Genomic DNA, 25,852 nt, shown 5'->3' on the forward strand with positions numbered 1-25,852 from the left:
GCCTAACATAAAAATACGAGACATATATTTTTATTTTTGCAAAAATAACGGTAATAAATGAGAGAGTCAAATGAACAACTATATATAAATAATGTAGGAGAGAGGAAAGGCATGGCTCCGACCTAGGTATTTCTTTCTGGGTTGGGATTCCATATGGAATTTAGAAGCACATTTTGGGGGGGGGGGGGACAATATAGGCGCATTTTAAACTGGTTTAAAAACGAATTTCATTTACTCAACAAAAAAAAAACGAATTTCATTCACATGTAACGCCACATAGTTGTCAATGTTCAGTGGCTTCCTCTTCTCTCTCTCTCTGTTCCCGTCTTTGCTGTCTCGAAAGCTGCCTTCGAATTTATTACGACACGCATTGTAGTATTCCCAAAATTTTGGAACTTGCTATGACTCTGGGGTGTCAAAATATTTGACAGCTCATAGGCGAAGCCGAAGGATTTGGATTGTCCCCAGATGTTTTCAATTAAATTATGCTGTCTAAAATTAATATAAATTGTACTTATCTTATTGACCATAGAAATCGTTTTAACTAATTTATCAACGCTAAAAAATGATGATTACCCCATTGAATTCACATCAAATTTAAAAGCTTTCTTTGTTTGGTTCATGTTAACGAGGTTGTGAATAAAAGAACAAATACCATGAATAATATTTAAACATGAGTTACACGAATAAAATTAACAAATAGATATTAATTACGTTCCAAATAACTTATATTTTGGATTTAGCTATTATTCTAAAAGCCACTTCAGTTATAGACCGAACATAGTAGCTCCAGCCAAAAAAAATTGTCATTTTCAAGAAATTTTGAATGGGAACTTTTTTAAAAAACTTGACGATGACTTACAGAAAAATATACAAAAATAGTCATAACTTTTAAGTGCAAACTAGACCTTATATTAAAAATTGGAATGGTATTTCATATCATTTGTTTAATTAAAAAGTTGGTATGGTAGTAATATCTCTAGTCCTAATATAATAATCAAATAACTAATTTATGAATGCTAAGAAATTATTTAAGTTAGTTATACGTAACAAATGAGTATTATTTTTTAAAATATTCTGTTAATTATGTGTATTATAATAAAAAAATTATTTAATATATACAATTATTATAACATTATTTTTAAAAAACAAAATAAATTAAGTAATTTTAAATATTAAATTTATGATCAGATTAATCTCTAACTAAATCCGACCTTTAGAATACAAAATAATATTAAAATAAGGAGGGGTTGCGTGAGTGGGGTAAAAAAAAAAAAAAAGGAGATAGAAGTAGTGGGAGATGAGGTGGAAGTGACAAATGCGGCGAGACGCAGCGAAATGGGAAAAGGCATCTGCCCCGCTTTGCAATTTGCGGTTTTCTTTCCAAGCCCGCTCTTCCTCTATAGTATTTTACTGAAATGCCCCCGCCTCTTTAATTATTCCTCTATCTCAATTATTCCGAATCCATCGTAATGCTTTCCCTGTCTCCCGCCTTTGTGCTCGTGACGTGGCTCCCACTCACTCTCCTCCCTCCCATCTCACCGGACTTCCCATATCGCTACTTCCACTTCCTTCCTCTCTCTCTCTCTCCCCCTTCATTTTTCATGCTCTCTCAAATCCTAAAGGAATTCAATTCATTCTGGCCTGCCTTGCCTTGCCAGAAATCCAGTTTCTAACAAATATTGATTTAACAGCAAGAAATCCTATTCCAATTCCATTTCATTTCACCTGCCAACACAACCTTAGTCTTGCCGGACCCTGCACAGTACAAATATATTCGACATATTTGTTGGATTGTGTATCAAATGAGTTTAACCTTTTTCAGGCCTTCTTTTAATTTTGAGCCTTTTCATTCACGAGAAAGACAGTACAAGGATGTTGGTGAATAGAGCGCGGACACGAGTCTTACCCAGAGGGCATTGGTTTTGACGCGAGGAAGCCATGATGCAGGCAGGAACACCCACACACATAATTTTAATTTTATCAATGGGCCCTTCAGCACTTAAAAATTTATCCCCCCGATTCCTTTTACATCTCGTACGTCTCTTGGCCACTTTCAAAAGTCACCAAACCCTCTCTCTCTTTCTTGTGCTGTCCCCTCTCGTACGCTACCAATCCCCATTCCTTATTAGCCACACGTACAAGCCCCAAACCCTTGTACTTAATCAACAACTAATTTTGAGAGTTAGTATTTTACCTTTATTTTGGCCCTGGGAAAAAACCAGGGAGCTTGAGCCGTAAGTGTCAGTTGATAGTTATCCAAAACTCATAGGCTGACTAGGATCACATGTAGGCGGGTGCGTGCGTACCTGCATGCACAAAAACTGTGGGCGCATCAAAGCTGTTTCGTGGAACCCCAATTTTCAAACTTGGAATTCTCTTTTTCATCTTTTTGGCATATTGTGTTATATTATATGCGTCAAACTCAGCTTCATAACGTGTCTCCCTCGTTTTTTTCCTTAACTTTATTACTCATTCACAGTTTGACCCGGATCATGTACTTTTATGTATTTTGGATATCCGGCATTTTTAGACCATTTGCTTTGTATACACCATCTCATTTTTCAAGTTCGGCCATCACATGCTGCTTCCACTTCTATCATCCTTAGCCAACAAATACTAACAATCTATATATCTATATATATTCGTTCATTTCAATTTTCAACGCAGATGCCTAGATTGCATTGTTATTCGGATCCAGTCTGACTCACCTGACATCTCCGATATGTCTGAGGAAACGAATCACTTGGCGAAATTTTAGGATTCCGAAGATCCAAATACTGATACATTCATTTATATATATATATATGGGTTGTCTTGTCAAATACATTTTCGGAGCGAAAAACAGTGACAGTAATAATGGAAAAGGCTGCAAATATCTGAGATTTTTCTACTATTATTCATGTCACACGGCCATTACATGTATAGGCGAATTAAGTGAAAATAAGAGATACATTTGATTCTGGAAAATAGTAAACAAAACAAAGAGGGGAGAAGGATCACCGACGAACCTTCATCTTTCTCTCTTCCTCTACAAACGAAGACCAGAGAGAAATCCTGTGCCGGTATCTTGCAAAAACTCGCCGGATTCAAAATTTCCGGGAAAGCTGTCTTCCCCCAGATAAAGCGGATGAAGATTCTAAGAATTCTAATAACAGAGTTAATTTAATTATAGGAATATTACACCCAACCACGCGCGCGTGTGACCGTTTCCTTCACCAAAACATGAATCTCAGAATGATGGCGACCCCTCAGATGAAAAGATTGAGAAGCTTCGTGTCTCGGCCGGGAGGGCGGTGATCTCCGATCGCGCTTTCCAAACAAGTCGCCGTCGTGACGGATTCTTCCGAGTTCATCGACGGCGAACCCGGCCGTCGGACTTGTGGTCCGCAGCCGTAGGCAGGCACTCTATGGAGGAAGCTTGGCGTCAATCGCAAGTCGAGATCGGTCGTCTGGAGCATGACAGAGTCACCGGACAGTCCTAGTTTGCCACCGGGAGAGACCTTGTTATTATATCCCGAATTCGAGGTCGGATCTCGGATCCTCCCCATGTCATTGCACGTAACCTCCGCTTCGGATGCCTCGTCCGTAGCCGGAGCACGAGCCGGTGCATCCAACCCTGGAAGCTCCGGCATGGGCTTTAACGTGCCGCCGCGCAGCACCGTCTCCACGGCCGCCTCGCACACATGCCAGTTTCCCGTCCACAGAAGCCCGACAGCTCCGTTCACAGGGTTCACCGTTCGCCCACACGCTTCGAACAACAAGGACTGAAACAGAGCTGCTCACACACAGCAAACAAAGAAGCGTTAGGCAGATTTCCGGGAAGAGAACATAAATTCCTCTTTCTTTAACTTGTATCTCGCCTTTGAAAGCAAGGAAGTCAAATTATTATTATGAACGGAATGAATTACCAGGTCTCTGGTTGGGAGGGACGTTAGAAATAAACGACATGAGGCCAGCACGGCCAAAGAATTTAGCGACGAACACAGTGGCGTAGCCTTGGGCTTGAGGGCTATCGATCCACTGCAAGCAAGGCCGCAATATACAGTTCTCACTGCATCCCTTTCGAAGAACTCGGCAGCCGTTGCAACTCATGCCTTTCTGAAACTGTGTTTGTGATGACGAACACGAAATTTCGGAACAGAGCAAGGCGGCTATGATTTCTAGGAAGATCGAAGCCGCATGAAAGGCAGATTGATTGGAGAAGGAGGAGGAAGAAGGGGGCAAGGGGCTTTCTTTGGGGACAAGGAAATGGGAGAATTTGGGAAAGGTGAAGAACAGAGGCAAAGAATGAAAAACCAGGTGTGGTTGGGGTATAAATAAAGGGGCGAGGAGATGAGAACTGAACTGGAGGGAGTAGGGTGGGCAGGGTTAGGATTTAACTAGGGTTAGGTTAAGTGGTTTGATTGGTGAGAGAGTGGGGTTGAGGGGAGTGTGGTGTGGTGGGGGGAGGGAGAAATATGTGAGGATATGTGTGCGAGAGAGAGTGCGTCACTTTTGTGTGTTGTTATTGCATGCGGGCGCGAGATTCTTCCAAAGTTTTGGGCGCGAGCGGCTCCGTGTTTCCGCGGTTGCGTGTTTATCCACCGTTCGATCGTTTTTCTTTTCTTTTCTATTTGAATATTTTAATTTCTTTTTCCTTTTCAACTGTGAGTCTACTTTTCTATTTAATTATTTATGTGTAGATTCCATAAGTTTCCTAAATTGATTTTGTTGAATTATCAAAATTTAACTTATTAAAAATTACTCCTCGGTCCTTAATATAGGACCCAATTATTGGGTTGGTTTGGTCCTAAATATAAGACCCATTATCATATTTATTATTTTCTCTAAATTACCCCTATAGATACTCCATCAACCATAATCAAGTAGAAGAGGAGAGAAGGCATTAAAAAAGATGATTATGGTGTTTTAGGAAAAATGTGTCACTTTTCTTATAGTTAACAAACTTACCTAACTTCCTTAATTTAATCAAATTAGTTAAATGGGTCTATATTAAGGACCGGAGGAGTACTTTATATGATAAAAAATTACTTCTTGATATGAAAACCATAGTCCATCAGTGAATCTTAAAAAGTTTCCGCAGGAGGAAAAGCTAAGAAGTTGGTATTATTTATAAAAATAAAAAAAAATTGAATTCGTTTATAAAAAGTTAATAACCCTATGGCCTAGTGGTGGGAAGGTTTTTTCCTGCTTACGGGGAGTTAAAGTATAAGCATCAACACATTATACCGTGATATTAAAATATTTAACATTCTTAAATTACTGTTTAATAAAAGTGATGCATTTGTTCAAGAGGTGTTGATTTTTAAAACAATTTGTTGTCTGCCTATATTGAACGGAGATAATAATAGAGGGAGTTGAGACTAGTCTGGTCCTGTTATAATAAAATTCATAACAAGTATGCAACTTTACGGGATCATTTGAGATTTGCATATTTTTCCGGTCTTTAATATAAGGGATGATTTAATTTTTAATTTTTTTATTTTAATCCTAAATATAAAATGCTAATTCATTTTGTTTTTCATATTTATTTATTTATTTTTAAATAGTCATTCTAATAGTAGTAGTTCTAATTAATAAACTTAATTAGCAAAATTATTTTAAGAAAGAAAACACATATTTATTACAAATAACTAACTTGATTAGTTTTTTTAATTTATTCAAATTAGTTAACTAAATGTTATACTACCTCCGGTCCTAATTATAAGAGTTAGTTGACAAATTTGAAGAGATTAAAGAAATAAGTAAGTTAGTTATTTGTAATAAATAAGTGTTGTTTTCTAAAATATTCTTACTAATTAAGTCTATTGACTAAAACTACTATTATTAGAAGGATTATCTTAAAAAAAATACATAAACATAAAATATAAAATAGATTAAAATATTATATTTAAGATCAAAATAAAAATCAAATAAAATTTTATATTAAGTATAGGTAGTAATAACAACAGGAGTTCTACCGCACAAATAGGGGCGGAGGCCGTGAAGACGGGGGAGGGTATTGTGGTAAAGACAAGAAAGAAAGGGGGGTGGAATGACGAAACGGGGCATGGAAGTAGGGGGTTATTGCAATGATGACGGAGGGAATATATAACGGAGAGGGCGTGGCAGAATAAAATATTGAGCACTAAGGGGGAGAGAATAAAGGCTTTTAGTTTAATTAATTCAATGAGGAAAAGTGGGGGAAGGAGGGAAAGCACTAATGAATGATTGGGGGGGGATGGCGGAGGGAGGGGAAACAGGAAGGGAGGCTTGCGTAGCAGCTGGGACATGTAAATTTAATTAACAAAAATAAAATAAAGAAATGGGAGAGAGGGTAATGTTTCCAACACAAAAGCAGAGAGGCGCTTGTCCCTGTGCCTTCCAACCCCACAGCCACGCCTCCTCCTTGTCCTCTCATGTGCTCTTCTCTCCTCTCTTTCCCATTTGTCAATTCCCATACGCTATTGCGTTACGTACCAACCTACTCCTCCCTACTCCCTCATTTTTTTCCCCTCGTACGGAATCAGCTTCAATATTTATTATAATACCGTAAACTAATCTGAATTTAATATTAACAGTTTATATTTAATTTTTTTAACTTTTAATTTAATTGATATATAATCCAAAATAAATACAATATTTCAACTTTTATTTTTTTTAAAAATAATTTATTAATTAAAAATTTTAAATTTAGACCATTAAAATTGTATTTAAATAGTATTCATTGAAAGTATTAAGATGCTTATTAGTATAATGAACACTAAAATTACTTTTCAATTTCACACATGTCATCAGCTTTCTCATTCATTCTTTCCTCACTAATTCCTACGTTAATTCAAAAGTTGCTTCTGAAGATACAAAACACGATCTCGAACTTACCTCAAGTGATTCTGAAATATATGGAAAAAAGAAAATCTTGTAAACTCAAAAGTGTTTAAAATAAGCATTCCCAAACCTGGCTTAAATATCTGTTCTGGGTGCTTTTGTTAAATTGAGTTTTGCTCCTCAAACTTTGTTTTCCAAACCTGGCTTAAATATTTAAGGTTGCTTTTACTAAATCGGATTTTCCAATCTGAACTCTTTGAATGCCATTTTTCTACTGTTGATACCCAACATGAACGCAGGGACATCAAATTAAACGCATTAGCACATTAAATTCAAAGGGTGAAAAATAATAAAGCTACGAGTATTGACCAAAGATTTGAGGTGGGAAGGTGGAGTAGTTTGGAAACTTAGGCAGCACGAAACTGAGAGTTAAATAATTAACTTAGGGAGTGTTTGGATAAAAACCAAACCATGGTTTTAGAAGTGCTTTTACGGATTACGAAGTAAATATGTGGAGGAGGTTATCTCGTTTTGCGGAAAAGTGCTTCTGAAACCATGGTTTTGGAGCATCCAAACAGAGCCTTAATGCCATAACCATTGCGTTGAATAGCGTACAGGCAACAGGAATCACCACTTGATATTAAAATAACAATTAATTTCTTTTACAAAAATTAGTACGTAACTGTCCACCATTATGTCACATAAACTTATTTCTTCTATCGGTTGACTTGTCACATGCATGCATTTGCCCCTTTATCAGTGAAAGCCTCGCGTGCAGTGCTATAATATAATGCTAGTAATTAAGTACCAGTATATCAGAGAAACAGAAAAATACAATCAATAAGACCATAAGAATTTAACTTAAAATATATTATTTCCCGTTATAATTATAAGACCTCGTTAGTAGACTATAAATAAGATCTTATAATTAAAATCAGAATTAGTATTCCTCCAGTCCTAAATATACTGTATAAGGGTCTTATATTTAGGATCGGAAGATTATATTAATGAATATGACTAGGTATTAATAATACATACCAGCATGCCTCATGTATTCTAGAAAGAGTTGGAAAGGATGGTATTGTTCAAGGTTACTGAATGATTAAACCAACAGAGTCTCGTGGAATTCACACTGGGATCGTTTTGATCACATATAATATTTGGTTAATAAGTTGTGGGTAGCATTCCGAAATATTTTTTCATCTAATATCTTAAAATATTTTATAATCTGTATAATATTTGAAAGTATTTTTTAAATACGTTTACCATCCTAAAATATTTTGTTGTACAATTTTGTCATTGAAATATTTTTTTAAGAGCAATTATGCCCTTAGAGCATTTTGAAGAGTAATTTTAGCCTTGCCCTTAATCTTTCAAAACGTTTGTTAAATGTATGTACATCAAACATGCACTAAAAAATGTTTTCACTATTTTTTACAATATTGAATGCATTTGAAAAAATATTTTAATGTGTTAAATAAATCACAAAATATTTTAGAGTATTGGGTACACACGAGAAAAAATATTTCAAAGTGATATATGAACCTTAATCATATAATATTTCATTAATTTTTGAACGACACATAATTATTTGAATTAGTATTCGTGGATAAATTGTTCATTACTGTTTTAAAACTGGACAGTCATCTTGTGGAACTCGTAAATTAAATATGTATGAAGATCATATTAACTAAATTACGAGGTTAAAAAATAATTAAAAATAGTTAAAAATAATAAATATGCAAAAATTAGACTTTTTTTCTAAGTATATCCTTATTTAATGAGGGAGTAAATAAAAGGAATGAGATAAAAGATGAGAACAGGGCAGGAGGGAATAAATACTAAACTAGTCCCCCCGCGGAGAGAAACAGTCTGTGGCTAATATTTGTAAATGAATTATGAAGGTGAATACTAGTAGCATATTTGCAAAAATGAGGATCCGCATAGGAGCCACGTCAGCTGGGAAATTAAAAAATGGCCTGGGGTTGGGCTGGACCCACAAATGTCGAGGGACGCATAGTATCAGTTGGGAGTGGCGTGACTAAAGAGTATAGAAAATAGAAGCATCACACGGCACACGCTCCTCATTCATTTAATTCGGTTCGTATAAACTTTCTTACCTGGGAAATCACACACAAGGACTACGAGTATACAAAGGCTACTTACCACAGATTTGCAAAATTGCCTAGAAGTATCAATGTTTAAAAGACTACAGATAACCAACTAGTATTGATCCAAGTAGAAGGGATTTGGATACCTTAAACATTATGTACTAGGTTTGATTTTTGGGACAGTGTGTATGGAAAAAAACACTGTTAGGAGGGATCCGTACTACGGTGTCTGACAGTACTTTGAGAAATTAGTTTTTTACTGTTCAGATAGGAAGATATTTGGAGGGGGAAGACCGCGGATAAACATTCATAGCAAAGTTGCGATTTATTTTTCATGTTTTGCAATTTACTTTTTTGCGGTCATGCGATTTTTCTTTCACATCCAGCAATTTAGGTTCTTTTTCTATGAATAGGTCTTTATTTTCAATTTTTCTTTCACTTTAAAAACTTATAACATATATACATTTTTTTAAAAAAAAAAAACCTCCAATCTTAATTATAAAACCTTTTTTTATAGATATAATAAGAACCGGAGGTAGTAACAGCTTACTCAATAATAAATGAAAGATAAACCACTATACTCATGCTAAAAATTCAATTCAGGTAAAAAAAATGCTAAAAATTCAATGACATGATCTATGAATAAGATGAAAAAACTCCTGTCTTTAGTTTACAAATAGGACAAACTAAGTTCAAAAGGTGAAAACTATACTTATAAATTGGAAAAATTTTGTTGAAAATTATTAAGCACCCAATCGCTTTTTCTAAACTTGGTTCTTCTCAATAATTCCACAAAGTTGGGATCTGATTGTCATTTTCTTTATTCCGCGGTCGTTTTTGTGCCATTTCCCCTTTTTATTCTGAAAATTGGCAACTTTTTAGTAGCATTCATTATTTAATCCACACCAACTATTATTGATTATTAACTGAGAAAAATCGACGCTCGTCATCAATTCTATTTTAGTATCAAATGTCTCTTAATATTCTAAGTTTTTTGTTTGGCGATAAAGATTCTAAGAAAATTATTTTATGTTACTGACGTACCTGCACAGTAGTATAGGATTCGATGTTGATTCCATCTTCACTTAAATAATTGTTTTTATTTTTTTAAACAATCTCATAATGCACACCTTAAGAAAATTCAAGTTTTTAATGCGCCGCGTTATTTAATATTTCTTTATTTTATGCATTCGTCTTTTAAACCAACCTTGTGACCTGCGCTGGTTTACATCTGAATTCACAATAAAAACATCATATGAAGGTTAAAATATTAAATAATCATTAAGCTTGCAATTGTGCTGAATAGATCTTCCCATCCATTACCTGAAATCTACAAAATAAATAGTTATATTCATGATTTGCTGATTGTTGATACTTTAGTTTGTTATATACATATATATAATTTGATTTTACAGTGGTAATATTTTTTTGGTAGTATATAAATAATGATGATATTGATACGGATCACTTCTATTTTTAATCACTTGTTTCACTCCCATTTTAAATTTTCTTATAATGTTAAAAGGTAATAATTAAGCTTATATAATTGATACTCCTCCGGTCGTAAATGTAAGACCCTTATACTAGAGTGTATAAGAGGCTTACATTTAGGACCGGAGGAGTACTAGTTAGAAGACCAGTAGACCAGTTCAGGACGCATGTTATGCACTGATAAAGAAATCGCCACTCACCAATTTGAAATAATGAATTATTTGTTATACCAGGACATTTTTTTAATTTACTTTAAAAATATTTATAATTTATTTATGCAAATAATAAAGTTGATGCATGAGTTTGCTGAGACGACTCATTTAACCTATTTAAAAAATCAAGATATTAGAATGAACTAACAAACAAGCTATCACTTATTGGGCCCATGTTCATTTCATCTCATCACGGGCCAGCCCAAATGAGCCCATATTCTGAGTTGAAAAATAAAAAGAAGGAGAATTGCAATCAGATCTCAAGAAAAAAAATAATTACAAAACAAGTCTAAAAAATTACTATTACCTATTTTAGAACCGACTGTTTAGATTGTTATTAAAATTTATTAGTAATTATTTTTCTTATCTGGGAGTTGATTGTAATTCTCCCAATTAAAAGGGGGGTGAGAATTTGAGGCGGCACGTGAAGGAGGAAGGGCAAGAACTAGAAGCATGGGAACGTCACTCTCAAAGACAAACGCGGCAATATTCTTATCCACTTCTTCCTTATTGCTTGCCCTATGTATGTAATGAACCCTAATTAATCCTCTTTAATTTCTTCTGTTTCTTGGAATCTAGCTTGGCACCCATCTGGCGCTGACTCCCTATTTGCTGTATGTTCATCTATTTTCTGACGCCTTTCGCCCTCCCAGTTCCCTTTTGTCCCATCTAAGTCATTATTTACATTATCTTTGGTGTCCCACGTTTCAAAGTCACGATATCTTTTTGATTTGGTTTCACATTTAAGATTCCCCAGCCGTTATTTTTCTTCACATATGTATAATTGACTAACTGGCCAGCAAGCTCATCTAGTTTTTGAAAGAAGTGATGATTAATTAAGGGTCATAATCAATTAGCAACTTGCTTACAAACCGACAACTAATCACGATTGAGAGAATTTCACGATCATAAGTAACCTTGTTTTGTTTTGTGCGTACGAGAATCGGACGCGACTCGCAATTCCGTTCGCCTACGTTTTCGAGTTTTAAGATTCCACCACTGTGACAAAGCGCATGTCCAGCAAGTTAAGATCTTGATTATTGGGGAATATGTTATGCCTTTAATTTACTTTAATTTCAATATCCGATCTGTATTCTCTATATATCTTTTTGTATATAATATAAAATAAATTTGACAAAGCCACACTATTTATGTGATATGAGTAAGTTTGATACACGGGAAAATTTATACATGTATTGATGAATAATAAAGAAAAAATGACAAAAAAGGACCATCAAAATAAAAAAAATTACACACAGAAATCAGTTTACAAAAATTATTATCAAAACTCATATTATTGTCGGGAAAACCTATACTAATGTTATTATAGGTCTTTATTTATATTTTTTTTTATTTCGGTGGTTTTTTTATTGTTGCTATTTTTCCAATAATAAACCCTGATGAAAATATAAACAATAGTAATTGGATTGAGAAAGAGACGAAAGCTGAAAATGAGGGTGAAAATGCAGGGGCAGTGTGGAATATGTTATGCCTTTAATTTACTTTAATTTCAATATCCGATCTGTATTCTCTATGTATCTTTTTGTATATAATATAAAATAAATTTGACAAAGCCACACTATTTATGTGACATGAGTAAGTTTGATACACGGGAAAATTTATACATGTATTGATGAATAATAAAGAAAAAATAACAAAAAAAACCGTTAAAATAAAAAAATTACACACATGGATGAGTTTACAAAAATTATTGCCAAAACTCATACTGTTATTGTAAAAACCCATACTAATATTATTATAGGTCCTTATTTATAATCTTTTTATTTCTGCGGTTTTTTTTGTTATTGCTATTTTTTCAATAATAAACCCTGATGAAAATGTAAACAATAGTAACTGGATGAGAAAGAGACGAAAGCTGAAAGTGAGGGTGAAAATGCAGGGGCAGTGTGGAAAAGATTCCCAAATGTGGGGGTCTTGTCGTACATTTAGATTAGCTTGAGGACAAATTTCACCCACAAATGTTGATAGCTGATAGTGATTACCCGTTGCAAGTATCTCCCAATAACTTGCTACCACTTCCTCTTCAAAGCAATCGGCATCTCAATTTGTGTCTAATCACAATATCGAATCAAATATTTGGGGGCAAAATATCAGATCAGATCAATTCAAGTAGGTCAGACCTTTCTTTTTCTTTTTTCTTTTTTGGTTTTTTAAGAATAAGTAGGTTAAACTTGATAACTGTGTGTACGTACGAGTGGCTCAGATTTTACCTTAATTTACCCCGACACAAGTACCCATAAAATGGCCCAGCACAGCATACTGTTATCTCATGCGAAAAGTAAAATAACTAGCAAACAAGAGACGGTTAGGATTCATACTGGAAGCACATGATAAAGCAATTTTCATGTAGTTTTAACTCAAATGATTAAATGAGATAATTTAGAAAAATTAAGACATGAGGATGAGGTTGCAACGAGTCGAATCCCTGAGAACCATATCAAGCTCCACATTATTTAAATTCTAAACTATGGTGGTGGTTGAGGCTTCATTTTGTGAGTGAATCTCATGTGACAGAATTTTACCCATACATGATTATCAATAGTAAATATAAACTATATCCAAAATTGTATCACTTAAAGATATAAATAAGACGATTTATTGTCTAAAGTGCTTGCAATTCACAAGAAAATATGCTTCCTTTTTCTTTTTTTTTTGGGCAAAGTGATTGCAATTCACAAGAGAGTACATTGTAGGCTAGGAAGCTCTTCCTTAACAATTAGGTCAATTCTTGTTGGTTAAAATATGTCTTTTTTGAACAAAAGCTTAAAAAGGCAGAGAATTGAGCCCTTTCAAAACTAAATTCTGCCCAATTGATGAATGGGCAGATAAAAGTTTAACTCTTTCTAAAGCCCAATTATCAAACGGCCCCGGTTTTCATCCAATGACCCAATCTTCTTCGTAACTTTTAGGGTAACAGAAATAAAATGGGGTAGAGGCAAAAATACATGCCCCGTATGGCATTAGCAATAACGAAAAATTATCTTCAAAATTTATTAAATAAGACTGTAGTAAATTAAATGGAACTTTTTAATAATAAAGACACCAAAAATTTTAAAATATAGTACCTCTAATTTTAATTATAAGACTTCATTTGTAAAATATAAACAAAGTTTTGTCATTAGGATCGAAGGTAATAGTAATATTAAAATAAATTCTTTTAGACATCTCCAACACATGCACTCTATTTACTATTCCCTCCGTTGGTTTTTATAACAGAGAACTGTGAAATATGTTTTTATAAGACATATTTACTTATTAATTTTATATTTTATTCTCATTTAATTGTTCATATTATTTAGTAGAACGTTTCAATAATCATCTAGTTTTTGAGCTGACACCTGCAAAACATACTGGCTCCTTTTTTTTGGACTGAAAAACATTGTCTCCCTTGACTCTTCTCTTAAATAATTTCATAAACATAAATAAAAAAAATACAAACTAAACAAGCAACCCGTTTTTCTGATTCCTGCGTGTGATGGGTATAAGCCTCCACCACATCAACTCATAACAGAGCATCTCTCTCAAGAGAGGACATTCCTGGTAGTTCCACTCTACGGCACTTCGTTTAGTCTTTTTACTAGTTAGAATTCTTTGCAGGTTGCCATCTCCAGTTGGTTGACTTTCGATGAGAGCACTAACTTGATGAGCATAAATCTAAAGGAAGACTGAAAGAGCATAATCCCAAAAAACTAACTTATTAGGAAGGAGGACTTTTTGAACTTATAAACCCCATAATATTTATAAAATTTCCTAATTTGGGCTCATAACATTAATGACCCGTTTGGTTCACTGAATCTAAGAGAATGTAATGCAATGTAATACATTCTAATGAAATGTAATGTAATGATAATCACGTAAGTTTGTTTGGTACACTACTAAGAAAAGATGATACATAGTTATAAAAATGTTTGGTTAGATTACAAACAAGATGGGAATAAGTAAAAATAATATATCAAAAGACAAAATTACCCTTATATACACATATATATTTATAATGAATTAAAAATTTTTATTTTTCACCCAAGAAACATACTAACCCTATCCACATATATAACAATAAAATAATAGATAAAAGTACCCCTTATTCATATATATAATAAATTAAAGTATAATTTAAATTTCATAATTAAAATTGTCTCTATATATGTATTATACTTATATACAAACACATACAGATATAAATACATACTTATAAGAACCAATAAATTGAATATAATTTATAAGCTAATAAATAAATATATAAATGTATAAATTTACTAGTAAGTTGAAAGATGCTTACCATTTACCAGTGGTCAAGTCTCTAACACGATGATGAAGCACCTCTGATGTAGCAACAGGGACCTTCTGTTCGTAGTTCACAACGGCAGCAATGAGGAGGGAATAAGTAGGCGGGCAAGGGTTTCCACTTGATTCAATGTGGGTTCAGTCTTGTCAAATTTGTAAATTATAAGGGCAATAATGTATTTTCTAATTGATTACTAGAGGTTTGCATCCTCATTCATAGGGGTGAGCAACAAACCCATTACCCGCTAGCCCGCCCATGACCCATGAAATTTTTGCCCATTTAAGCCTGCCCAATTAGCCCAAATAAGAGATTATAAACGGGCGGGCTTAAATGGGCAGGGTAGCCCATTAAACGGGTTGGGCTATGGGCAAGGTATTGGGCTGCCCATACCCGCCCGTTTAAGTTTTATTTTTTAAAAAATATTTTTATTTTTCATTTAATTGATGATATTGTTTCTCATTCATCTTTTATCAAACCTTCATGCTTGTCTAAGCTTTTATTTTATCATTTAGGTGAAAGTTGGAACTTTCAATGTTTATAAGACTTTATGATTGGTGACTACTTTTATGATTTTATCATACTTTGATTGTTTGCAAATCTAAGTGAGGTTGTGTGATTGAATATGATTGATGTTATTTCATATTTGATTTGCTATTTGGCATGCAAAATTTATTGACAGCTTCATAAGGTTACATATAAAAAATAACTATACTGAAAAAAATTTAAAAATTTAAAAAAAATAAATGGGTTACCCCGTAACGCGGTTAGCCCAAACGGACTGCCCCGTAACCCATTTAATACGGGCTAAATGGGCTACTACCGGGTTATGGGTTAGCCCATGCCCATTTATAAATAAATGGGCGGGTTATGGGCTAACTTTCGGGTTAGCCCATCCCGCCCATTGCTCAGCCCTACTCATTCATGAGTCCTAGCAGTGTAATTATGATGCACCCATTTGATGTAATCAACATTAGAAAATGTAATCCTCTTTACATTATATAAGTCCAACCAAACATTTAAATTGGGTCTTTGCATCAAGATTACATGTAATCTTCTTTCATAGAATTGAACCAAACATGCTCTAAGGTTCCATTTATGGCAATCCTTTAAGTTTTATATAAAATCATTTTTAACTAATTCATTAACATAGAAAGGATTGGTTAAAATTAATTGATGTTTTTTTTTAAATGATCTCATCTTTCTCATATTGTCCGGCATTAATTAACTATGAGCCTATTAGGAATGTTTTATAACCAACTTTTTAATGATGATTTATGAAATACGAAATAAGTATATAAAAATAGTTTTTATTTCGACTTACCTGAAATATGTTTATAAATGATTTTAAATGTTAATCCAAACAAAAGCCTATACCAATCTTACCTATCTCATGTAATCTCTCTGACTCTCTCCATATAGATATAGTTATATTAATATCAAGAGTATTGTTAGAAAAATATTAATAGCTACGTAATTTTTATAAAATAACATATAAATAAAAATGTAAAGAAACATTTAGAACATGAAAATAGGAGTGTAAACAATGGGAGTTATTATTACTTTGTATGAAAAAAGACAAAATTAATATAGAGCAAGAGACTAAAACTCGTTAAAGTTCATAACTTTTTATTTCTCATAACAACTAACATAATATATCCAACAAAAATCCTTAGCATTTTACAAGTCCCCAAAAAAAGAAATAAAAATTGGTTTGCTTGTTTTGATGTTCTCTCATATTCCGAGTAGTAACTTCCAAGACGCCTTAACAGCCACAAATGGCATTCAATTTCAGGGGTAGCCGTTGAACCCGCCCAATCCGTAAATGTCGTTCCCCAAAAACACACATCCCTTGTTCTTGAACCCGCCCAAATTTCGGAGCCTCCCTCGTTTTCCTCTCCTCTGTTTCTTCCTCGTCTTCCTTTTACAGATTCGGATCACACTCTCTTCCATTTTCTGGCAAATGGGACTTCAAGCTCCCCGCTTTTGTTCCCAATGACGCTACATTTTTTGCTTGTGATGCAGTTTACTGCAAAGAAACCAACCTGTGGCACAATGAGCATATCAAGCCCAGAAACAAAGGAGACTGAGAAGTGAGAATCACAGAATCTCCACCTTAATTTCTTCATTCTTGTAGGATAGGAGGCATCAGAGTTAGAGCATACGGCATTGGACGATGGAGACTTATTTACAAGAAAACTTTGAAGTGAAGTCCAAGAACTCATCTGAAGAGGTTCTTCAGAATTGGAGAAAACTCTGTGGGATTGTTAAGAATCCCAAAAGGAGGTTTCGCTTCACTGCTAATCTCTCCAAGCGAGGCGAAGCCGCTGCCATGCGTCGCACCAATCAGGTATTTCTTATTCCGTAAGCCAGAAGATTCGTATCTATCGGTAAACACACGCATGATTTCTTGTTTTTGTGATTGTCATGTTGTTTTTTGTGTTCTATGGACGACTGCGAATAAGTTCAACGACTCTGAACCTAGCTTAATGGCTTCTACATGCTAATCGAGATAACTATCAAAACTTAAAGATCTATTTAACACTCGAAAATGCTCACAGAGAATTTGTTCCCCCCGCTTTTTTCCCCTCAAATGAAAACAACATATAGAAATGGAATGTTACATGTCAATGTAATTTTTCTAAATAAGTCAGTTTCCACTCAATGTAGGAGAAATTGAGGGTTGCTGTTTTGGTTTCCAAAGCTGCATTTCAATTTATCCAAGGTGAGTAGATATCTTCAGCTTGACTTAAGCTTATACTGCAGGTTGAGAGAGTTTCACAGAGAGATGCATATATTCATAAAACAAATTTCATTACTTGCAATTACGCCTGCAGGTGTGCAACCAAGTGATTACAAAGTACCTGAAGAAATTAGAGAAGCAGGCTTTCAGATCTGTGCGGATGAATTGGAGTCTATTGTTGAAAGACACGACATAAAGAAGCTAAAATATCATGGTGGGGTTGATGGTATCTCAGAAAAGCTTTCTACCTCAACCACTGATGGTATTAGCAATGACTCCGACCAACTTATCAAGAGACAAGAAATTTACGGAATCAACAAATTCATCGAGAGCGAAGCCCGTAGTTTCTGGGTTTTTGTTTTCGAAGCCCTTCAAGACATGACGCTAATGATCCTAGGCGTGTGTGCTCTTGTGTCTCTCGTCATTGGAATAGCGACAGAAGGATGGCCCAGAGGAGCTCACGATGGCCTAGGAATCGTCGTAAGTATCCTTCTGGTCGTGTTTGTGACAGCGACAAGTGATTATCGCCAATCATTACAGTTCAGGGATTTAGACAAGGAGAAAAAAAAAGATTGCCATGCAGGTCACAAGAAATGGGTATAGGAAAAAAATGTCGATATATGATTTAGTTCCCGGCGACATTGTGCATCTTGCTATAGGAGATCAAGTCCCCACAGATGGACTCTTTGTTTCAGGATTCTCCGTGTTGATCGACGAGTCAAGTTTAACTGGAGAGAGCGAGCCAGTGATGGTGAATTCCCAGAATCCATTTCTTCTCTCTGGAACTAAGGTTCAAGATGGATCCTGCAAGATGTTGGTCACAACTGTAGGAATGAGAACTCAATGGGGTAAATTAATGGCTACATTGAGTGAAGGTGGAGACGATGAAACGCCATTGCAGGTGAAACTGAATGGAGTGGCCACTATCATAGGGAAGATAGGCCTATTCTTCGCGGTTCTTACTTTTGTAGTTTTGATGAAGGGACTTATGGCACGTCGACGACATGAAGGAAGATTTTGGACTGTGTCTGGGGACGACGCCATGGAGATGTTGGAATTCTTCGCCGTTGCAGTTACAATCGTTGTCGTTGCTGTCCCTGAAGGGTTGCCATTAGCTGTGACGCTGAGCCTTGCGTTTGCTATGAAGAAAATGATGAACGACAAAGCCCTTGTTCGACATTTGGCTGCCTGCGAGACCATGGGTTCAGCGACAAGTATATGTAGTGACAAGACAGGAACGTTGACGACCAACCGCATGACTGTCGTCAAAACATGCATTTGTATGAACATCAAGGAACTGACCAATGAGGAGAAGGATTCTTCTAGTTTTCGCTCTGAGTTACCAGATTTGCTATGAAATTGTTACTAGAGTCGATATTTAATAATACTGGAGGAGAGGTTGTGACTAAAAGAAAAAGCAAAAGGAAACGTGAGATCCTGGGGACGCCTACAGAAGCTGCAATATTGGAGTATGGGCTGTCACAAGGTGGGGATTTTCAGAAAGAGAGAAAAGCATGTAAGATTGTGAAAGTTGAGCCATTCAACTCAGAAAAGAAAAGGATGGGTGTAGTTGTGGAGTTGCCTGAAGGAAATTTTCGAGCTCATTGTAAAGGTGCTTCTGAGATCGTTCTAGCTGCTTGTGACAAAGTGATCAATTCAAACGGAGAGGTCGTACCCCTTGATGCAGAGAAAAGTGATTATCTTAAAGAAACAATCCACTCATTTGCTTGTGAGGCACTTAGAACTCTATGCCTTGCCTATGTGGAATTGGAAAATGGGTTCTCTGCTGAAGATCCCATTCCTATTTCTGGATATACTTGTATAGGAATCATTGGTATCAAGGATCCTGTTCGTCCTGGTGTTAGGGAATCTGTTGCAATCTGTCGCTCAGCAGGAATAAGAGTAAGAATGGTCACAGGTGACAATATTAATACTGCAAAGGCTATAGCCAAAGAATGTGGGATTTTAACAGACGATGGCATAGCAATAGAAGGCCCAGATTTCAGAGAGAAGACTCAGGAGGAAATGTTTGAACTAATTCCCAAAATTCAGGTGATTCATATGATTGCTTCAATACTTATGAACCATCAACATTATTGATGTTTTCAATAACACAAAGTGCAATTTGTTTTCCAGGTTATGGCCAGATCCTCACCACTAGATAAGCATACTTTAGTGAAACAACTGCGTACTACGTTTGGAGAAGTTGTGGCTGTAACTGGTGATGGAACGAACGACGCCCCTGCCCTTCATGAAGCAGACATTGGACTTGCAATGGGCATTGCTGGAACTGAGGTGAGTCCAAACCAAACATTGCATGGTTTAAATAAGTACAAGATAGCGTTAAAGAGAAAGGAAAAGCCCATAACAAGTGGTGACAATAACAATGTGATTTGTGAACAGGTTGCTAAAGAAAGCGCTGATGTCATAATTCTGGATGATAATTTCTCTACTATAGTGACAGTGGCAAAATGGGGACGTTCAGTTTACATAAACATTCAAAAATTTGTCCAGTTTCAGCTGACAGTTAACGTGGTTGCCTTACTAGTGAACTTCAGTTCAGCATGCACAACAGGTATGAGAACCAACCTCACTAGTTCACCTCACTTTATGAGCTTAACATCCCGCTTCAATTCCTTCTTTCTAAATCCTATGATCGTAATTAATGAGTTTCCTTGTTCAGGAAGTGCACCTCTTACGGCAGTTCAATTATTGTGGGTGAACATGATAATGGACACACTTGGAGCACTTGCCCTGGCAACTGAACCTCCAAACGACGACGAACTAATGAAACGTTCACCAGTGGGAAGGCGGGGAAGTTTCATCAGCAATGTTATGTGGAGGAATATCTTAGGCCAATCTCTATATCAAGTCCTAGTGATATGGATTCTCCAGGCCGAAGGGAAATGGATCTTTGGAATGAAGGGTCCAGATTCTGATATCTTGTTAAACACACTTATTTTCAACACATTTGTCTTCTGTCAGGTAATTCATCTATCTCATTTGAATATGGAAGGAAGAACATTAAACTGAAGCATTTGATATCACGTGCCGGTTTTGGCATCTGCAGGTTTTCAACGAGATAAGCTCACGCGAGATGGAGGAAATAGATGTTTTTAAGGGCATATTGGATAATCATGTTTTCGTGGCTGTCATAAGTGTCACTGTTTTGTTTCAAATAATAATAGTTGAGTATTTAGGAACCTACGCTAACACCACACCCCTTGCTCCCATCTACTGGTTGTTTAGCGTTTCCATTGGATATTTAGGCATGCCCATTGCTGCTCACTTAAAGAAGATCCCTGTCTGAACCATCCCTATGAATCACAGTTGTATATTCTCTCTAAGCTTTGTTGGTAAATTTAGCATGTTAGTAATCAAGTCACTGTGAAACCATCACTTACCCATTTTATCTAATGCATTTTTTCTTAGTGATAAGAGTCACTGGTACAGACACACATGATGGTGTATGATTGTGTCCAAATGGAAAACAGTCTCTGTTTGGAACCGCGGGAGACGTAGGACGATTCCCACCCAATGCACAACCAAATGTGGCAACGTAAGAGTATTAATTTGGTCCCTCCCCCTTTATCGTTCTTGGCATTTAGTTTTGAGCCAGACAAATAATTTCTTGTCCAATCAAAAGAAGCTAAACAGAAAAGAACACAAGAACGTTTTCCCTGTGGAATACATAAGAACAAAACCCTTTAGTCGTACGATAGTGAACATATTGTGGTCCAACAAACACCTCTGCAACCCCTCTGCCTGACAGTTATGCATACGGAAGCAAAATTTGAACTTCAACGCAACTAGCCAAACTCACTTCTATTGCCATTGTCCTTTTCATTGGCCATATTGCTGAACTAAGGAGACCCTTACTATTGCACGCCATTTTCTTCTGCATATATGGTGCAGGCATTAGTCGGTGAAACTAACTGCGATCCTAAATTATTATCACCTTATCATTGAACATGTGAATCCTGTTTTACGTTTACCTTGGAAATCCTAGTTATCTGTCAGTCTGGGTCAGTATAACCACACTATGAATAATTGGATATCAACAAGTACAGCTTTTTTAACCAAGAAATGTGGAGGACGAAAGAATCTGGGTCGGTAATAGAAATGTGCATGTGAACCAGTTAGGAAGGGAACAATAAGCTGGTCACGGTAATTTGTTTACACCATAATACAAGGTTGGGGCCAGACTGGATGACTCTCTGCATATTCATCCTCCCTACAAGAGCATGTGGATTCTGACACAACCCTCTTATGAATCTCATCCTCCGTATCTCTAATTTCATGGTGATAAACTGGGCCCTACTCCCTACTTTAGTTTAGCAAATAGCAATCTCAGCTCATCGTGTTATCTACTAGATATAGGGATGTCTCTTGATTTGTCCACATATAATACATACGTACAGAAATGTTGTGTGTGAAAGATGGAAAGTGAGGGTGACAATGGCATATAATGTTAGAATGCATAAACTTAAGGAGTAAAAAAAGGAGAATAGAACATTTCTCTGAAGGTGGGTGGCAACCAAAACATGTACAAAGTGAGCTGTCAGATTGCCTAGTTTGATCGTCTGATTTGTGATACATTATCAAGGATTTTAATTACTACCAATGCACTGTACTGAGGATTTACCATTTTCAGGGCTATAGTAAATTAATGCATCAATAATCAAGGTACAGAAAAACAGTTTAAGCAAAGTTTCTCGGCCCTGTTCAAAAAAGGTCCTCTCACTTCCCAAGCAAGCAAAATCACACTCAACTTTACAAGCTTCTTTAATGGCCCCGCCCCAAGTGCTTCTCAGATACAGCAAATCAATCAAACCCTAACGCCTCATTCTTCCTTCCTGGCTTTCAGCCTTTTCAAAGACATCACAATCTCCCTCTCATAGGGCAGGATTGCCCCAGTCCTACCATGGCTTACATGCTTAGGCCAAAAATAAATAAATAATAAATGCGGTTGAAAAAGTGGCAATAAGCAATTCAAGAAAACAAACACTGCCCTGCATCACAGTGGAAAAATAGCCTTCAAACAGCTCATATGGCTCTTGGACTTTTAGTCACCTTCATTCTTCCCTCTTACGGTAGGCTAATTCTATCTGCTCTTCTTCTTTTTTTTTCTTTATTTATTTACCTTCTTTTCCTCTGTCATGGTTGTCACTGGTTGACACTTTAGTAGGGTATGTGGAAAATAAAACCCCAATGATCAAATACCAAATCATTCCACGAACTGGTGGTTGGCACTCATTAGCAGACCTATGAACTATGAAAGAATAAAATCTTCAGTGGAAAAAAGATCATATAATCCAATCAGTAAAAAACAATTAATCTTCCTATAACTAAGGTCGATGTATCTTTTGTTCAGGATAGCTTTCAGTTCCGCTTTCTAGGAAAGTGAGTTTTCTCTTGGTCCCAGAAGAAAAGAACAGAGGCATTCTCCAAAACATCTGTGAAGCTGGAATGTGTTGACAACAAATTTGAGTCAGGAGTCTTAATTTTCCTTCTCTCTATTTCCTGCATTAGATTGTAACAGGAAAATACAAGTTCCTGTTGGATAACATTAAAGAAAATTCCATCAAACTGTGTTCTGTTCCTCCAATTGTTTTATCTAAATAACAAAGATTGGAAGCAAAAAGAAAATCAATCAAACTCACACTTTCTAGGGACCCCCAGGATATCGAGCTTAAACAAAGATCCACACTGTGTCTCGTCAATGTAGCGTCAGAAGCTGCTAATATGGCAGCAGAAGCAATAACAGATGGACGATGATCTGTTAAACTAATATCTGCGTGGAACAAAAATCAGTTATACTATCTGTTAAGGGATTTTATTCAGTGTACATTGTGAAGATGAATTACCTTTCACGATTGCCATAATATGGCCTACAGCTCTTGAGATTATTGCTTCTGGCTTGGATTCCAAGGAAAATTTCTTGACCAAGTACTGCAGATATGCAAAAGGAGTCACGGATCCCATTTTCCATCCCAAGGAATCCAAAATTAGTAATTCCATTTTCCTAATCACTTTATTCTCAAAGCAATATTCTTTTCCCGGTAATTCAGATAGAGTTGGTACGTTTTGCTCTTCCATTTTCGCTGCCAAAGATAAACATGCCATCGATAATAATTGAAAGGCCCAATCTTTCGCTTCCTACATTAGAAATAACAGAAGCAAATCAAAAGTGTAATTCAAAAAAACCAAAAGCAATATGAAATCATCAGGGAAACTCGATTTCTCACATCAATGGATCGCCTTGAAAGGAATTGATCGAAATAAGTCACTGATAAGTAAATGGTGTGAGATTTAAACCCAAATTTCGCCCCTGTCTGAATCAAAGCAAAAGAAAGAAGTTCTCCATCAATTCAAGGGGGGGAAAAGCAGGGATTTTTCAAAACAAGAAAAATCAAGAAAATGGCTGGGTTGGCTGACGGAAACTAACGTTGAAAATCCAGTCAATGGCACCCACACGAGCACTCTTGAGACATTTAGCAGCACTTGTTGAGCAATCATCACTTGGGGGTGCAAACCCCATTTCTCTTTTAAACAAAATCTCAATGTACTCCTCTTCATCCTCGAAAACAGAACATGGGTTCATCCAGTCCATGCCAGAATTCTCATCACCAACCTTCAAAATGCTAGCTTCATCTTCTTCACACAAAAGGCTAGAGAAAGAAAACGAAGAGGCAGAGGTCGCCATTGTTCTGGTTTCTCACCTTAGCACGTGCATATATATCAGAGAAAGTGAATGAGATTGTTCACTTCATGGAATCTAACCGCTAAATACAGGAGCGTTAGTGAGAGAGAGTGTGAGAGAAAAGAGGAGAAGATTGAGAGGGAAATGGCGATGTTGGTGCCGCCAAAAGGAGGGAAAGGAATTATAATTAGCGGTTAGAGAGGGGGTTATGGGATTTATACAGACTTACAGCGGATGATCCGAATCCCAAATAATCTCAATATGTTTATGTTGGGAGATTCATTCGGAGTGGAAGAGGAAGTGGTCAGGTGCGTGCAATTCCGCTTTTGGTGCTAAGGACAGCTGTTGGATGGGAAGTTTTGTCCCTTCTAATTCAAAGCCCTTTCACTTTGGTCATACCCTTCATCATCTTCACTGATTTTATTATTTTTTAACCACACATTTATGCTTTTAATTTTTAGTTTTATTGCCCGTTTCATTTGGTTTCTCGCTACAAGTCCAGAATAATCTAATTTCAGTCCTGCTTTGACCTAGCTTTGACGACAACAAAAATTTTAGGCAAATTTGAGAACAAAAGAAGACTGAGTATAAAATCTGGGAGTAAAAATCAATTTTGAAACTTTGTTAGAGGCATTTATAAATTTACAATGATCTTCAGCAATCAACAATACAAATTTTAAACTTTAAATATAAGTTCTTCGTTTTATTTAATTCTCATTTGATATTCATTTTTTAACCGTGTGTTATTTTTTCCCCTTTTATTATATTTCAATTTGACTGTTAATTTTAAAAGTTGTTCAAGCTTTTCGTCACTCAAAACTAGCATCTATTATCCAGCTAAGTGGCTGACAGAAAATTCTGCGTGGCAAATTGATTAAAATAGTTGAAAGTGTTAGGTAGATTAGAAAAATATAAAGGGGAAAAGATTACTTTATGATTAAATAAAAAATTTAAAATAAATAAAAACTGATAGACAAAATTACGTTCAAAAATAAAATACAACTATCAAATCAAAATTGGAAGACGAAAATAAAAATGAATAAAAAAAAAAAAACTAAAGCTCTCGTTTTTAATTTAAATTTCGTATCTACCCTTTAAAATTAAATTATCCTTTAAAATTAAATTCAGTATTAGCTGAGGTCCAGAGTTGGATTAGACATATATTCTCCACCCGTTTATTGTCTAATTCCTCTACAGAACTATAATACGCGAAAAAGTATATGAAATATTTTTTAGCAGTCTTTTTTTGACGGACGGATTTTAATTTTTTTTTGAAAAAATGAAGTGATCTTCATCATATCAAGAATAAAAATGGATATTATAGTTTTGATTGATATCTTGCTTTTGTAATCAAAATAATCCCTCGTGTTGGATAAATACCACCTTGCATCATTATTTGGATTTAAAAAAGGTATGGATATTCTATAGCATCTCTGTGTTCGTACGTTCTCATTCTCAAACTTACAGGCTTACATAAGC

General features: G+C 35.6%; 1 protein-coding gene and 2 pseudogenes across 1 annotated transcript; 1 reads left to right on the plus strand and 2 right to left on the minus strand.

The window, feature by feature from the left end:
• Positions 1 to 2,857: 2,857 nt before the first annotated feature.
• On the minus strand, positions 2,858 to 4,283 carry LOC114729883 (LOB domain-containing protein 38). The gene is made up of 2 exons (XM_028916910.1): positions 3,912 to 4,283; positions 2,858 to 3,778 (listed from the first exon to the last, which is right to left on the minus strand). The coding sequence occupies exons 1-2, from the start codon at positions 4,093 to 4,095 to the stop codon at positions 3,252 to 3,254; spliced, it is 711 nt and encodes a 236-aa protein (XP_028772743.1). The 5' UTR covers positions 4,096 to 4,283; the 3' UTR covers positions 2,858 to 3,251.
• Positions 4,284 to 17,103: 12,820 nt separating this feature from the next.
• LOC114729885 (calcium-transporting ATPase 2, plasma membrane-type-like) lies at positions 17,104 to 20,980 on the plus strand (annotated as a pseudogene).
• A 2,038-nt stretch (positions 20,981 to 23,018) lies between these two features.
• On the minus strand, positions 23,019 to 24,478 carry LOC114729884 (cyclin-D5-1-like; annotated as a pseudogene).
• Positions 24,479 to 25,852: the final 1,374 nt, after the last annotated feature.

This window comes from Neltuma alba, unplaced genomic scaffold (assembly GCF_004799145.2).
Source record: "Neltuma alba isolate B1F8T4 unplaced genomic scaffold, ASM479914v2 tig00012692_pilon, whole genome shotgun sequence".
NCBI classification, from domain to species: domain Eukaryota; kingdom Viridiplantae; phylum Streptophyta; class Magnoliopsida; order Fabales; family Fabaceae; genus Neltuma; species Neltuma alba.